Here is a 16,914-nt window from a genome sequence, read left to right as displayed (position 1 = left end):
ATATCTGACGAGAAAAGCAAAGAAAGCTTCATTTAGTCCCACACAATGAAAGATGTCACCACAAGTATCACACAAGCTAATTAATACATTAATCATAATCCCTGACTTCACAAATACAACTCTGCACAGTAAATGATTATGAATATAAAAGTACAATCACATCCCTTAGAAAAACAATTCCGTTGATGAACAACATTCTCTTGTGTGCTTAGTAAAATATGGCACCCTCATTTGTACACAACTTTGTGTTGATATGACATAGTTCAGTAGCGCTTCCCTCAGACACCAACATCCCTCCTCCTCCTTTTGGTCATCACTGTGAATTCTCCTGTAAAAGAGCACAAAGATCGTAAAGCTGCTCAGCACGACCTAACGTCAAAGTATTCACACTGTTCTTAACCTCTAATGTGTCTGTAAGAGTCGAAGTTGGTGTGATCGGTCCTTTAATCACATTGTGCTGTTGTTTTGAACCAAAGCCAGTATGAGCAGTAAATAGAAACCATGATAAGTAGAGGTGTCTCTTCATATCATACTTTCAATATACACAGATCTATAATTGTTTTGGTGTCTATTGCCATGATTTGGTGCAGAATTCAGTTTATCAAGAGAGAAAATATTAAAGTTTGGAATACATTTGTTTCACTGGACAGTGTGAACATTATTGCAGTAGGAAGAGCCTGTGCCACTTCTTACGGGAATAAAACTTCCCACAGTCTTTCACAAAACAGATTCTTTTTCAGATATTTGTAGTTTTACGCATATTTTAGTTGTCTGTGTTACGTTAGATCACATATTAAAATTCTTTCATGGTCAGAGACTTTATATAAACGTCTATGATGGTTTTAAATTGGTATTCTTTCTAATGACCATCATGAGGCAGCTCCACTGGTTTCAGAAAGAAGTCAGATTAAATTGAAGTCTATGGGAAAATGGAACTACTTCTTCAGTTTATTAGCTCAGTAAACTTTTTTTGCAATGAGTTTATCGTCTCTGTCTCTAGTTTGAAGCTTTAATCAATTCACTGTGATTTCACTGATGGTCCCACAAGAAAATGAAAAAATCAAGACTCCAAAAGTTCAGAAAGCAATAGGTGACGTCATGAACTGTGAAACCTGCACTTTTATACTATTTAGCATTGTAGATGCTCTGAGAGCAGATTAAATAAGCAAAGCAATTGCAGAAGCTCAGAAAAATATGTCACAAGTCATCAACAGTCAAATCCAGCTAACTTGTATGAAGACCACTGTGAAGGAAAAGAAACTTACCTCTGTCACCCTTTTGTCCTTGGTGTCCCTGAGGCCCTCGTTCACCTGTAACCCAACAGTTACAATAAAGACTGTTTAATGTAGGAAAAGCTATGAAATCAGCTCCTTTTTTTTTTTTTTTTTTTTTTTTAAGCTGTTTCAAGGTCAACTACTGCTGAAAAAAAAAACAATAGCACTCTCAAATAATACAAATGTGTTTTCTGTATGAATTAATTGGATGTGAAATTATCATTAAATGTCCAGTACTGATAGGAATCACCAGGATTTCTTTTTTAAAGGAATGTGTTGTTGATGTTGAGTAAGTTGTACCCTTCTCTCCCTTTAGCCCTGGAAATCCCATGTCCCCCTTCTCTCCCGGTCTCCCAGGTGGTCCAACAATGGCTTCATGTGCTGCGGTGGACAAATTTGGGCTTCAGAAATCCACATTCACCCATTTTAATGTTTTCATGATTGTTTTCTTATTTTTTTTATGTTAAATGCTGCTTTACTTTTGATATATTCCACCAAATCTGTGACATTTTCATGTGAGCCAAACAAACTGCTGTGTCCTGGTGGACCTCGGGGCCCGGGCGGCCCAGGGGGTCCATGGAGGACCTGAGTGTTATACTCCTTCACAATATCATGCAACACACCACGAGCTGCAGATACAAAAAGACAAGATGATACAAGGTAAACACTGTTACCCCTGGTTGCATTCAAACCAAGAAAACAACAAACTGCCCGATGTGATGAGAGTTGCAGAGGGTACATTTTAAGAACAGGGAGCCAAAAAGTCAAGGTTGTCTTTGATGACACAGTTGATATAGTCTAGGGTTAAGGGTCAGGATTAAAATGGACTCCGTCATCATAAATCAGACACAGACTTACTTTTGAGGTAGTCCACCACATCCACAAGATTTTCACGTGAACCAATCCACTGGCTTTGTCCAGGTATACCTGGAAGTCCAGGAGGTCCTGGAGGCCCTTGAATACCACCTTCATAATCTCTCAAAACATCACGGAGAAGACCATGTGCTGTGTGTGGTGAACAGAGCAGTCCTGAATTACACACTGCAAATAAAGGTGAAATGCTTCCAACTGTTGCCACTATCCTAAAACCAAGTGAGCAGCTTAACAGACTCAAGCTCCCGTCAACATGTAATCATTGTAACTGCCACTTACATTTGATGAAATCAGTTACTTTGACAGCCACATTGGAGTAGTCACCAGCATACAGGTTCCAGTTTCCATTGGCAGAAAAACCTGGCTCTCCCTTGGATCCTGGAGGTCACACAATGTCAGCTATTATCTGAAGTTACACAAATATCATAAAAATTGTTTTCTCTTTGCCCTCATCTATGTAGTTTGTGGTCCTGTGGTGGTGTTTTTCTTTTGTAGAACACACTTTGGAGCTATAGCTGCAACTCACAACAACTGTGTCATGCGTAGTACAGATTAAACTTGGTGTAAATTGTCAATCTTATGTGAAATCTGAGTGTGGTACAAAGGGTGTAAGACAAAGCATCACACAGATGGGATGGTATATTCTTAAAAGACTGAACTCACTTTTGACATATTCATGCTCTGCTTTGAGCCACTCACTTTTCATATGCTCAGCATAGGAGATCAATCCACCGATTGGCCCAGGGGGGCCCTCAGCTCCAGGAGGACCGGGGGGACCTGGGGGCCCTCTGAGAGCGACACCTTTGAGGGGCAATGGAAGAGATGGATGACAACTGTTCAAAGTTTCAGTTCAAAGGTTTTAGTCAAACTCACTTTGCAGGTAGTCCCGGAGGTCTGAGGTGATGTCGTTTCCAATTCCAGGTGGGCCTGGTGGTCCTGCTGGTCCAGGTGGTCCTTGTGCACCAGGGACACCTGGAGGACCAGTAGGCCCCTCTGGTCCCACAAGTGCTTGATACCCAGCTAACGAGACATTGAATGTTTGAAAGCTACCAGATCTAATTATTTAAAAAAGACCGTATACAACAAAATCAATACTGAGCTAACTGTTCTTTTTATTGCATCCCTTACTTGCCAACAAGTTTCCAGGAGGACCGGGAAGCCCAGGAGGTCCAGGAGGTCCAGGGACACCTACCATCCCCCTCTCTGGTGGCAGACAAAATCCACAGCCAGTCACGTCCATGCTCACTTACCACAACACCCTCTGATAGATGCCCAAGTAAGTACCATTCATGAGATTGAGGACCCTTTCAGCCACATCCTGGGTGTCAAATCCATAGCCACCAGGTCCAGGAGACCAAAGAACAGCTCTTCTCACATCCTCATCTGGCCAAATAATTAACAGTTTTAATATTTGCTCTTGAAAGCCAGATGCATTTATAAAAAACAAACTCAAATATTTTTAGGAAAATTATCTCCGAAGTAAATTCAGGTCCTGTTACATAACTGAAGGTTAATTGATCAAATGATACACAAACACTGCCGGCACCAATGGGATTCTTTTTTGCACAAAAAATGAGGAAATGATTAGCTCCTGCGGATTTTATTTTTCCTGTACCACACCAGAGTACCAGAGATTTGCAGCCTTGATCGCTATCAAATGAAACTTACGCTGTAAGAGGCTGATGATGTCACTGACAGAGATGGAACCAGGAGGACCAGGAGGACCGGGAGGGCCCGGAATCCCAACATGTCCTCTACCTGAGCGATAGAGTGTAGAGTAGAGCCAGTGTATTGATGATATTGAAACACACACTGTAATTTCTATATAATTATTATCTCTTGATTGATCATACTCTGAATGTAAGCAATGACTCTGTTGGCAACATCATCCACGAGCCCATCTGCTGAAGTCCCGGGGGCTCCAGGGGGCCCAGGAGGCCCTGGAGGTCCAGCCAGGTATTCACCTATGCCACCATCTGCACGTCAAGACAATATTCTCTGAAACCGGTCACTTGAATTAGGTCGTTGTTTCCTCTGCACATCATGTTGGGGCATCTTACTTTGAAGGTACTCTGCAATGTACTGGCCCACATCAAATGATCCAGCCCAACTTCCATCTCTTCCAGGTGGACCAGGTGGTCCAGGTGGCCCCGGAGCACCAGCAGTGTATGAACTACCTGATGCAATAAAACAAATTCCCAGCTAGGATGTTATATATGCATATGAACGAATGAGTGTGTTATATTTATGTGTGTATTCTGATCCGGTCTTACCGGGGACTCCGGCATCACCTACAAGCAATACGAAAGCAGCAAATCAAACAGAGGATTCATTTTTCTATATTCCCACTCACTGGGATATATGTCTCATGTCATCATGAAAGTTTTCAAAGACAGAGATTTGGGTTTACCTTTATATCCCTGTGGTCCTGGAGGTCCCGGAGGTCCCCTAGGTCCAGGCTGACCGGGGAAACCTGACATGAAAACATCGTGAGTCGTGAGTGACTTTTTTCAAATTATATTGTCCTGAAAGGCCATCGCTTCCCGCTACAATTGTTTTCTGCGTCAGAACTTGACATGAGATCTCTGTAGATCGTTCACGTAAAAATGTGTCTCAACATTTTTCACATACCAACACCTGGTTCACCTGGACTTCCTGGAAGACCTGGTTGGCCCGGCTCTCCTTAAAAAGTCAGGAATTCTTTTAATCACAGAGTGACTGCCTATCTAAGAAAAAATTCAATCACATTTTATGTACAATCCAAAACTGTTCACAATTTTCTCACCCTGGTACCCCTGTGGTCCTTGGCCACCTAATGATTTGGAATAAAAATATCATGTATTACTACGATGATGATGAGTATTATTATTAGTAGTAGTATTAATGAATCATTTATTTAACCAGGTAGTTTCATGCTCCCTTCTGTTTGTGAAGGTGGACCATCCATTTTTTTACAGTGAAAAAAAGCAATATTTGTAGATTTTAAAACAAGCAGACACACATTTTTAGAGGCATGCCATTTAATGAGCCTACCTGTTGAACCCTGTGGCCCCGGGGGCCCTGGAGGTCCTGGTGGTCCAGCAAAGAAGGTCTCTATGGCATAAAAGTGATACTGCATTAATATTTATGGCATATGTCCACCTTTCATCTTGCCTTACATTTGAACTTTTATTTCACCAACCTGATGTGGGCACAAAGCTGCCAGGTTCTCCTTTCTCTCCTCGGGGTCCAGGTGAACCAACACCTGTAACAATTCCAGATTCGTTAATAATGATAATAATTAAGCACATTTTTATACTGACATAGTTTTGTTCTATCAAAATTCATCCTGTGTATAATAAAGCTTTTCTTCTCAAACTCAGATAGCTACCTATCCTGCTAGATACTTTTTTACCTGGCTCTCCTGGAGGACCTCTGCGTCCTGGGGGACCTTGTTTAGTTTCACCTAAGTCAAAAACAGTATTTGAGTGTTAGTGGTAGGTGGATCAATCTATTGCCTGAAAATACCATTGAGATCCAACCATTTACCTGGAGGACCCTGTGGACCAGGAGCTCCTGGAGGACCTGGGGGTCCTGGTGGACCAAGCAGTCCTGTTAGAAATGAAGACACAGAAAATGTCACAATTGATTGGCAAAGTGAAATATTGATACTCCTACCAGATGGGACCAAAGAAAATTACTGAAGAGATAAAACTCACTGTTTGTGAGGGTGGCACGGAGAGTTTCAGAACTTGTGACACTGATGCCAGGCTCACCAGGGTTTCCTTGTTCTCCTCTCTCTCCTTGTGCTCCCTTAGGACCTAAATAATCAAGTTAATATAACAATTTGTATCATCAGCAAACATGTTTGTTTAAAGGTTTTTGATCCATCTCAGCTCCTTGATGTCTGTCGGGATATGGTATTACCAGGTTGTCCTGGGGCACCTGCAGGACCAGTGGGACCAGACAAACCAGGAGGTCCAGCGGGGCCTGGAGGCCCTGCAGGGCCAGGAGGTCCGGGGATGGCCACAGTATCAGCGCCAACTTGGAACAGCAAAGGAGACAAAGACAAGTAAGAGTGCGTAATTCCTGAAAACCTAAGAGGAATGTTTGCTTTGTAGGTCCCTGTATACAAAGTAAAAGTACTACACTACTACACTTACTTGGAGCGATGACTTTCCCAGGCAGACCAGGGTCACCTGAAAGAATCCAAATCAGAATCAGAAATACCTTATTAATCCTGGCAGAAATTTGAAAGGAAGCTCTGAATTAGACTTCTGACCCGCTTCTGAAGATGAAGCTTAGTATCAAATGCTTATGCATAAAAAAAAAACAAATAAAAAAAACAAAGGTAACATTTCAGGTAACAGGTAACGAATTTCAAATACTCTATTAAAAAATATTGGTTAAAATCATAACGCTACTGCTTGAAAAGCTAATTAGAGTAAACAGTGATCAATGAGCATTCATTTCAGGAGACATTTTGCAAGAGAAATGTAATGGCATACATCATAAGCATTAGTGCTAGTGCTAATGCTAATGTTGGAAAGGTTTTCAGTTCCCCAACCAAATACATCACAACACACTACAATTAATCTGCAAGGGAAGCAAAAAGTGTTTTTTCATACCTTGGGGTCCTTGAAGGCCAGGGATACCTTGAGAAAGACAAAAAAAAATATTGTTTTCATTATAAACCAATCTATTAAAATAAGCTATCTGAATATTTCACACTACAGTTGCTCATGACTGCTGTCATAGCAGCACACCGTGACAGTACCTGGGGGACCAGCATCTCCAGGAAGGCCAGGCGGCCCTCTCACGCCAGGAAGTCCCATGGCACCTGTGTCGCCTGCAGGTTATGCAGAGAGTCTGGTTAACACAACATCAATGGGAAAAGTTCTGTTTCTCTTTCTCTGGGACCTGACTTAACGCTAAACAACGACTAAATGCTCTTTAGACACGGTCACAACACACGCTATTATTATGTTTAAGCAACGACAACCATGTCAGTTGTGAATAAAGCATGTATCTCTTTGGGAACCAATCTCAGTTGGCTTGAGAAACAGAGTGATCTTCAGATCTTCACACAGTCACAGTATTAATCCTTTTTTAAGATTGGGACGTTATCGTCTCACCTGGAGTTCCTTTAGATCCCTTGAGTCCAGCAGGACCTTGTAGTCCAGGCTGCCCTGGTTCACCTTTATTAATGAAAAAAGCATGCAACAAAATGAAAAGCCTTTTTTTAATAACTTAATTTTGACAATGCTGCAGGATTGTAACTTGGAGGCCACTGGTCTTTGTGTAGTGAGAATCTGGTTTATGGACTATATTTTATTGACTCTCAGACCATGATGCAAACATTAATGTGGCTTGATTACAGTATATAATAAAGAAAAACAGCATTTGTGTTTTGTCTTATTTATATTAAGTGGGTGCTGTGAGTTGTGTCAGTTGTAGTTTTATCATTTGTGTCATGGAGCTGTGATAAAATTGTGCTGAGGCTAACCTGATGGTCCACGTGGTCCCCTCTCTCCATTTTCTCCTTTGGTTCCTGGCAGTCCTGGAGTTCCTCGGTCACCTGCATTTAGGACCGATATGGTTCTGACAAACGGCTTTTCTGGGACAATTTTAGAAGACTGTGTGTTTTGCCTATCAGTGATGAATAAAAAAATCACTTTATAAACGTACCTTTTGCTCCTGGAGCTCCTGACTCGCCCTGGAAACCCTTTGGACCAGGAGCTCCTGCCAAGGAATAAGGCACAGATTTAAAACACACCAAACAGACAAAAGAGGAAAATCATGTGAAAGCGAATCTTTACCAGGGCTTCCCGGGGCGCCATGCTCTCCCATAGCACCTACATCAATCAAGAAAATATAGAGGCTATTTATTTTTGGTATGAATGGAAATATTGCAATAATTTTACTGTGCTCTGAGTAACTATTGCATTCAGGCTGCTTTTGCTCTAATAAAGTCACTCTGAGAGAGACAGAGGGAAGTCTGAAGCCCAGATTGAACCTGGCTGCTGCAGTGAGGACTAAGCCTAAAGGGGTACCAGGTCCTACCAGGTAAGACACCAGGGCAGGGGGGAGTTTCATATACAAACACACTGAATTATGATTTACCTTTCGGCCCCACAGGTCCAGAAACACCTGCAGGACCAGGCCGTCCCGGCTCACCTTGAGGTCCTGTCGACACAAAGTTTCATGACCAGAGACTGAACAACAGATGACTTTTGTGGATTTCATTTATCTCATAATATCAGTCCCACCTTTCTCTCCTTTCTCTCCAAAGCCAGGTGGTCCGCTCTCACCGCGGGGGCCCATCGGTCCCTCCCGGCCTCTCTGACCGGATGGTCCCTCAGGACCCGTTTCACCTGGTCACAAAGGAAGAGAAATTTATTCCATTCTTTCCGGTATGTATCTACACACAACCTAAAAGAGCAATGAAAAATGATTGGAGCATCACCTTGACTTCCCTTAGGTCCCCTTAATCCATCCGTTCCTGGGTGACCCATCTGCCCAGGAGGGCCTGAAGAAAGATATATGACAGGCAGTGAGTTAGTCATCTCTGAGAGAAGGAGAAAGGCACAATGTATTTGCAGAGTTCTCCATCTCACCTGGTGGGCCAGGAAAACCGCTGTCACCTGCAAAAAAAATCATATTTAGTGTCTGCTTCCAGTTTCCAAAGGTCAGTCGTGTCTTATATCACATACTGCTGAGGTTGGATGTTCACTACTTCACCTTTTTGTCCCAGTGCTCCCGGATCCCCTGTAAAGAAACCAGGCTTATGATGGCCATGAATAAAACATCATTTTCCAGATTAATCTATGATTTGTGGTAATGTACCTTTTGGTCCCGGCTCTCCTCTCTCCCCTTTTAGAGCGAATGCAAGTGTTTCTGAAGGTTGGATGAAGTTAGAATTACAGTTAAACTTGGTTCACTGAGGGTTGCGCTGATTTATGAACGTAAAAGATGATTCTGTGTTCGGTCAGTACCTCTCACAGCTTCTGAACGCAGTTCAGCCCTGACCACTTGTTGGATGGTTCTCTGCAGGGCAAGACTGTCCACTCCTGGTCCAATACCTCCACCTCCTCCTGGCCTCGCAGCCCCCAAGTTAATCGTGTTATCAGAGCGGGTCAGAGTGGACCCAGAGGAAGTCCTGTCAATGTACGCCGAATCCAGCGGGTCAATGATATTGATGCCCGAGGAGGATGACAAGCGGCTAGACCTGGCTGAGGCGGTGCCAACAATGGCTTCTAAAGCATCAACACGGTTCCTGAGGCGCTTCAATTCTTCACCTGTAAAACAAGGCAGAGATCCTCTTCGCTGATTCACGTGAAGGTGAATAACTTGCAGCTAGAGGATGGAGAGTTTTCCTGTCTTACCTAAAGCTATGAGTCCAAAGAGGAGTCCGAGGAGAAGGAGAAGGCTGAGCAGGAGGCCCAGCAGCCACTTCCACCAGCTGCAGCAGGAGAGGAAGCTAAAGCCTGACTCCTCTTTCTGGATCTCTGAGAAACAGAAACATTCAGATGCATTATTAAGTCGTCTCTCTCTACTTACCCATAATGGTCACGGGGAGTTTCTTTGAACATGGACTGGGTGCCTAAAAGCAGCAGATTCGCAAACATTTTATGAAAAAGCTTCAAATGTACAAATTGCACATGTAAACTTACTGGTTATTTATATTCATTAACCTAACTGCCACTGCTTTTTCCTCAGTCCAGACAGATGCCCCCCCCCAAGCCCAGTTCTGTTGAGGTTTCTGCCTCTGAAAGGAGGTTTTTTCCACTGTCACCTGGAGGGATATGTTGGGTCTCTTTAACAGCTCTATAAACAGGGTGGTCTGTGTGGAAAGTGCTTTGATGTAACTTTGTTATGATTTGGCGCTAAATAATTAAGTTTGATTTGAATAACATATTTCTGTGATCTTCCCCTTCTTGTCTCCAGTTTGAATTGTTCTTACAGTCTATGTTTTTGACATTTTCTGACATTTGCTGTATTGGATTTTTGTGTAGAACTTATCAATCGCTTGCCATAAATATGAATATATAACCAACAGCAAGTTAGCTTACTGGAGGAAATAAGCCAAAATCATTCTTCTGTCCAATGTAAAACATAGTACAACAACAGCAACTATAATAACCATAATAATAATAATGCAAAAGAAGTCCAAACTTTTCCTCTGTGCTATTAAACCTTAACTAATATTGAACCCCTTAAGTGCTTCCTGTGCAGGTAATTGCAGGGCATTTTAGTCTTGTGTTATTGCAGCCACAGGTTACCTTTTAACCCAGACTGACGTGGTTAGGACGAAGCCATTGGAGCACTCCACTAAGGCCCATTTCAAAAGACATTTAATGAATATAGTCCCTGCTGGGTTCAGGTAGTAGGAATAATGGTAGAGAAGAAGAGGATGACAGATAATAATAAAAATGAGCACTATAATACCTGCATATGTGGCTTTATCTTTGGTGGCAACTTTCAGGGTGGACGCTTTTAGAAATGAAACAGCAATTAATAACATGCTACACATGAATAAATATGTGGTGGCTTTTAATATCAATGGAGGCTTCTGAATATAAGCCTACATTTGGCTTCTGTTCCTTCCTCCATTTTGTTGGCTGACAGCTTCTGCTTCTCTCTTTTTAGTGAGTCCTCGGAAAAGGTTCCTACAAGACAGAACAATTCAGCGATCAATGATCGAACAAAGGAAGACAGTGTTTATTTTCTAATATGAAAGTGGCTGTAAGAATAGTATGGATAGTCAAAGTATTCGTATTACCAGAAGTACTAGCAGGCACTGCAGACATGAACAACTTCCCTGTATCTTTGGTAGTGACCAGTCTCTCTGTCTCTTTCACAGGAGCATTCTCCTTCTCTATCAGCACAAACTTAATTTCTTTGCCAGAGGCTTCATCTGTAGCAGAAACGTGGGGTCTCACTGTGAGGAAAAAAGAAGAAAAACCTTAAAAAAGCACATTTTGTTTTTTAAGTAAAAAAGTATAAATTGTACTTTTTGGAATAAGATCTGTGTTGTTATGTGCTACCAAGAATCAGCTGAAACAAGCTGATGTTTTCTCTACCTGTGGTTGTGCTCAGACTGGCACCTGACACGTTTTTTTGCACTCCATAAACTGTGTGGAGACAACAGCACAGAACACAATGACATGATGTTTTCACAGCTTTAATACCCGTTGCACTAAAAAGAGCATTAATTGGCCTCTGACATCAGAACACTTCATGTTGGCTGTACATCGCTGTTTTTACCTATTTGTGTGTTGGTTCCAGCGGGAGAGAGGACAGCAGGACTGGTAGAGCCCAGATTATTCTGAACACCGTACACTGGAACTGAGGCAGAGAGAAAAACAATATGTTCATCCTCTCTCAGGCCCGAGCCAAGCACCTGAAACCCCCTGTGGACCGGAACGTGTCAGGAAAAGACTCACCGCTGCTGCTTGCTGACAGTCCATTGCTCATCATAGAGGGAGAGCTGAGGGCCAGGTTGTTCTGCACTCCTACACCTGACACACAACAACACAACAGAGGACAATCAAGGTATCAGAAAAGACTCACAAGTTTGTACAACAGGTACAATTATAAACACTGTAATTTGTGATGTATTCATTTAGCCGCAAAAGCCATTTTTACTGAACTAAAAGAACAATTTTAGTGTCATTATCGGAGACCAACCAGCCAATAAAAACTCAACTCAAACCTTTGCCAGTATGTCTGACCCTTACACAATAAGATGAGTACAATGATTGGGTAATAATGCTTTACTGTAATTAACTATTATGTGTGATAATCATGTAATTGATTAAGTAAACAAGGAACAATGTTCATATCATTGGTTGTCATTCATATTTGACTGACCTGACTGATACAGGGTGGGTGCTGTAGACATATTGTTGGGGTTGGTATTATAACTGTAGCTGTTGCTCACCCCTCCAGACCAAACACCGCCGTATTGGTCTAATCAGAACAAAGGAAAATGGTAGACAGATATTGATTAAAAAAAAGAGCACTGCTCAAATACAGAAAAAAAGTTTCCAGAAATGTAAGTGAGCGGAAACAAATCACACATTAATGTGTATGCTTAAGATAAAAGAAATGAATTACTGACGTGATACAACATCAGTATTGCTCAGCATCAGGCATGGAGAAATTTACTGTTGAGGAATGAACTTCTCAGCCCAGCAATCCTCTAGTAAGTTTAGACTACGGCAGCTTTACAGACCACAAGAGAAACATCTGCTTTAAATATCATCTTTACACAGGACAAGAACAACAGCTGGTTGGTTGAACCTGCTGTGGCGCTCTCAGACATGCTCCTAGTTTCCACGCTGGCCTTCCTGGGGATGGGCAGGGTGTTGTTGGGAGACCGAGCAGGGCTGGTGCTCGTGGAGTTTCCTCGCAGCAGACGCTTCACATCATCCAGCTCTGTCCCTGAACAGTAAAGTCAGAGCATACGATTGTCATTCCCCTTAACCTCACGATGACTCTTCCTATGTTTCATGATTCCAGTTTATATATTCTATAGGACATATACTGTAGAGCACATGGGCAGGATTGTCGTACTCACAACTTGCTGTAGGAGAAGCACTCTGAAGGCGGGCTCTGATCTCACTCTCTAAATAAAGGCCACATGCTTAGTAAATTAATGAACCCCACAGTAAAGATAGCTTGTAATTAATGATGCTCCTGTGCATGTGCTATGCCTTTAAGTGTACCTCTGCTCCGGGTTCTTCCTCTGGTGACAGAACTTGATACTCCTGTAAGATGATGTTTGTAAATTTCATTTTGCACCATTTGCCCGTCCAGAGTAATATCTAAGAGTAAAATTTACCGTATTCTTTCCTGCTGTACTCCGGAGAAGAGCTTGCGCTTGAACTTTCTGAAACAGCATCACAGAAAAAATCATGTTAGCGTTGAGTTTTAGGACAAAGTCAGTATTTCGATTCTCTATCTCTATCTGATTTATGCAACACCTTCAGAAAACAGTGCTATAAGTGGCTTTGTAATGTGATTAAATATGTTGACACAGCCAAAGGCAGAGTGCCGGCACAAATCCCACACTTTAAACAGAGTAAACCAGAGGTAACTGTTGTGGATTTCCATAATTCTTGGTCAACCACACAAAGGAAGATAATGAATTGATGGCACATGTGCAAAAGGGGAGTGTTGTGGAAGTGGAACTTGCCCCAGATTGTCTTGCAATTTACTTCTATAGTGAGGCAGGTTGTAAAAATGGAAATTATAATTATATCGGAGAAATAAGGGTACTTTGAATCAAATTTGACAGCCCTTTAGTCACAGTCACAGTTCAATTGTTGACCAACTAACCATGAAAGACATCTGGGAGAGCTGCTGAAATGCTGATGGTGTTCTTCTTCCCTCTTGAGGGAGGTGAATAGGCAGAGGATGATCCTCTTTTTGCTTCCCCAGATCCACCAGAACTGGAGCTGGTCTTGGTCACAGTGGAAACTGTCACAGCACCGAGACCCCCCTCTTTTTTCCCGTCTCGGCCACTGCTTGAAAAGCTGGAGGACATGCTAGAGGACCCCCCTTTACCAGCTGGAAATCCCGTCCCTGTCCCAGAGGCTCCAGTGGCGGATGAAGCTGCTCCTGCACTCGTGATGCTGACCCCTCTGGAACCCTTGCTCCCTCGGGATCCACCGGAGGCGGCAGCGTGGGAGCTACCGGATGTGATCACAACTGAGCTGCTGGTGCCAGCGGAGCCTCCTGAATCAGCTCGTCCAACTGACCCTCCTGCAATAAGAGAAGGATCACCTAGAGCAAGAAAAAGCAAGTAATCCTTGTGTTTTTAATCTCATCTCTGAAAGCACGATCCCCTCCAGCCTCCAATCAAATCCTGAGCTGACAGCACCTGCTGGGGCCAAAGATCTCTGATGTCTGTCTGCCAACAATCCTGCTCTAACCACAAGACAGCACTGTAAAGTTCATCACTGACCTACAGCATCAACACACATTCAAAACTTTTTTTTAATGTTATTGAAAAACATTCCTGAGTTAAGCTGCCTCTTGCCTGGTCCTGTGCCTGCACATGCTCTGTGCCTCGTTATCATGATATAACCCACTGCTTTTGGGTTATGACATACACATCCATCACAGTGTCACTGTGAGACATGCCCGAGGTAACGCTCTTCCCTGTCAAATAAAAAAGATAATAAACTGTCACCTGACAGCCTAATGGGACTCTTGCTCGCTCTAGTGGTGAATAATTACACAGCATAGCATTAGTAATAAAGATAGATTCACATTTTTAGCCACTGTTAATATAAAACGCATTCATTTGTGCTGCAAAGCTGTACCTCATTTATCACAAATAACAATAATAGATGTCTGCGCTGTATTTCCAGTGTGGATTTCAAAGCAGCCACAGTTACAGGCCAATGCACTGCACTGCTTACCTTTAACATTTCCTCCACCGCCTCCGCTACTGGCAGTTGATTTGTCCATCCAGTGGTATCTGTAGCGTAAGGAGAGAAGACACATATGAAGGCTTGTGAGTAAATTAAGGGTTCACTCTGTGAAAGAGATTGTGAAAAATAAGAAGCTTTTCATTCCATTGAACAGGAATGTTTTTTTATAACCCAAGGCAATGTCCACACATGAGCAAGTCATATTTTTTTCTGGTCTTATTTCCCTTTTGTTGCCTCGTCTCTTGTGGAAAGGCTCTGTGAAACCTAATATGCCTTTGGTTTGAAGGGTTCACCTATAGCTATAAAGAAAGGGTTGTAACTCATTGTTCACTTGATGAATGTCTTTTAACAAAAAGACCTAAAACATAAAAGCAAATGAGAAGAACAGAAATTTAAATTAAACACATCTGAGGTTTCAGTCATAGCTGTAGGAAATGACATAAAATCTTGCTCAGCTGTCATAAGGATGGTAAATGATCATTTGTTCCTGAAGGCGGTGGTAGGTATAAACTCAGCCTGTGAAAAAGCTGACATTGACGTTTTTGTTTGACGCCGATTGAAGAAATTGACTTAATAAACTGCAAAAAATTAGAAAAGATACAACATTTTTAGCAAGAGAAGATTTGAAGAAACTTCTAACCCTGGGTTATGGTTTCTGGGGGAGTGAGGATGAAAACAATCACTGAGCATAGTTTATTGGAAATTGATTATGTTTATATTTGTAGAGAGAATGGAATAAATAATAATGGAAAAACACATTTTGTAAAGATAGATATTATATCCTTTGATTGTAATAGTAACATATCTTAACAATAATGATAAAATAAAATGTAAAAAAATAACATTGTGATATTGAGATGTTCAGGAAATATCACAGTTAATTTTTTCTATGAATACAGGAAATTCTGAAAATGATAATAATGTAGACTTTTGTTAGTATGGATGGTTTGAGTTTGGCATGTGCACAGCTGTCATTTACTATGTTTTCACTTATGGGTCTTCTATGTATAATAACTTTGAAAGAAACATTCCAGTATTGTTTTCCTGTTCAACAAAAGGCATAGCATGGTTCAAATGATTCGATCTGATTAATGTTGTTGTGAAGTTGTCGTATGTTTGATCACGTTACAAAACCACTGGTGATCTTGTGCTTCACTGACATTTTTACTCTTCGTTGCCTTTGTCCCTGTTGCATCGCATCTTAGTGTTCAGTGTTATTCATCTCGCTGAAGTAGCTGCTGTTAAGCAAGGACCAAGTCGAATAAACTCATTGGTAGCCTTTGAGCAAGAGATGAATCAGGTAAATCTCAACAATAGCAACAAAGTGCACTTGAGGAGGACGATGGGTGGATTGGTCAGCAACAGATTTTCATCACAGGCAGCTCACGCTTAATTCAATCTGCAATTGAAATAAGACCTAATTATCTACAGTGTCGTGTAGTTTCATTCCATTATGAGGATTCTTGGGGACAGAAACTCAAAGTTTAGGTCATAAATACATCCAACTTAAAACTTCATCACTGCAAATAAAGGAGATGAGATGAGAACAGAGAAGAATATCTCATATAGATGAACAGAATAATAGACCACAACAGCACAAGTAGCATAGGCTTCCCAATGTGTCAGGCAACCGTGCCGTGCACTTTAGAGTTTAACATAATTGTATTCTTAGTTTGCTACTCAAGTGCAGAAATTTGGTTTCATGCAACTGATTCTGGCAACTGTACTGTGAAAGACACTTTTACCTATTTTGTAAATTCCATTTTTTTGGGCCATTGATATTGATTTTCACAAAAAGCACAGGTGAGGTAGCAACAACCTGCAACCCTCTAATCACACTTCATGTGGAATGCTTTACTAGTCTGTAATCTCAGAAAACATTTTCACCCTTGATGTTTGTTTTTTTTTTTTTACTTACCTCCAAGATCATTTGTTAAAGAAGAATCCAAACTTTATACCCACAGCAGAAAAAGAGTTTTTGGTTTGCAGTGTATAAAGTCCAGGGGCTGAGGAAATACGCTGTGCTGTGCCAGGGTCTGACATGTACCTGCAAAGTTTATGTATTAGCTTTGTCTGACTCATAGCGTCATTCGACAAGTTCCAACAGAGACAGTAGAGGAAAAATAGCCCAGGGCCCAATGAATGAAAGAGTGAAAGACTGCTATGAAGACAGTAAAAGTGACTGAACAATGTGTTACACTGGCAACTTCCTAATTGTTTACTACAATTTTGTGTCCGCGGTGAGGAGACTAAAATAGATTAAGGCGCCTTGTGAATCATAAGTAGAAGAGGAGTCCGACCTTGAATCTCATAAGCCTGAACAATCCTGAATATTATTCAAAAAG

The 16,914-nt window shown here is 41.7% G+C and overlaps 1 protein-coding gene across 2 annotated transcripts; it reads right to left on the bottom strand.

The window, feature by feature from the left end:
* Nucleotides 1-3: 3 nt before the first annotated feature.
* LOC115045420 (collagen alpha-1(XVII) chain-like) lies at nt 4-16,624 on the bottom strand. 2 transcript variants are annotated; one of them, XM_029505475.1, is made up of 52 exons: nt 16,488-16,624; nt 14,558-14,616; nt 13,470-13,916; nt 12,973-13,020; nt 12,857-12,898; nt 12,709-12,756; nt 12,432-12,572; nt 12,000-12,098; nt 11,573-11,647; nt 11,394-11,474; nt 11,210-11,260; nt 10,909-11,067; nt 10,715-10,795; nt 10,575-10,619; nt 9,512-9,634; nt 9,122-9,424; nt 8,973-9,023; nt 8,868-8,894; nt 8,744-8,770; nt 8,593-8,655; nt 8,396-8,500; nt 8,250-8,312; nt 7,946-7,981; nt 7,815-7,868; nt 7,633-7,704; nt 7,262-7,324; nt 6,904-6,975; nt 6,755-6,781; nt 6,290-6,325; nt 6,054-6,170; nt 5,846-5,947; nt 5,676-5,738; nt 5,542-5,592; nt 5,329-5,391; nt 5,181-5,240; nt 4,933-4,959; nt 4,779-4,829; nt 4,558-4,620; nt 4,421-4,438; nt 4,208-4,324; nt 4,001-4,123; nt 3,816-3,905; nt 3,432-3,530; nt 3,276-3,350; nt 3,021-3,167; nt 2,847-2,948; nt 2,427-2,525; nt 2,133-2,279; nt 1,754-1,903; nt 1,575-1,655; nt 1,266-1,310; nt 4-328 (listed from the first exon to the last, which is right to left on the bottom strand). In XM_029505475.1, exons 2-52 carry the CDS (start codon nt 14,604-14,606, stop codon nt 279-281), a joined length of 4,428 nt encoding a protein of 1,475 aa, XP_029361335.1. In that variant the 5' UTR covers nt 14,607-14,616; nt 16,488-16,624; the 3' UTR covers nt 4-278. The 2 variants fall into 2 exon arrangements, with proteins under 2 accessions (XP_029361335.1, XP_029362191.1); XM_029506331.1 differs by having other exon boundaries at nt 13,470-13,895.
* Between the last annotated feature and the right edge of the window lie 290 nt (nt 16,625-16,914).

The sequence above is a fragment of the Echeneis naucrates genome, chromosome 1, assembly GCF_900963305.1.
Source record: "Echeneis naucrates chromosome 1, fEcheNa1.1, whole genome shotgun sequence".
In the NCBI taxonomy this organism is placed as follows: Eukaryota; Metazoa; Chordata; class Actinopteri; order Carangiformes; family Echeneidae; genus Echeneis; species Echeneis naucrates.
Note: the sequence above shows the minus strand (reverse complement) of the source record. Positions and strands in the feature narration are given on the sequence as shown.

Excerpts from the sequence above, each read along its gene's own strand:
- LOC115045420 (XM_029505475.1), bottom strand. The coding sequence starts at position 14,606 with ATGGACAAATCAACTGCCAGTAGCGGAGGCGGTGGAGGAAATGTTAAA. Across the intron at positions 8,895-8,972 it reads AGGAGAGCCGGGACCAAAAG|GGGATCCGGGAGCACTGGGA; the intron begins GTACATTACCAC and ends GTTTCTTTACAG. Across the intron at positions 1,311-1,574 it reads AGGGCTAAAGGGAGAGAAGG|GTGAACGAGGGCCTCAGGGA; the intron begins GTACAACTTACT and ends GTTGGGTTACAG.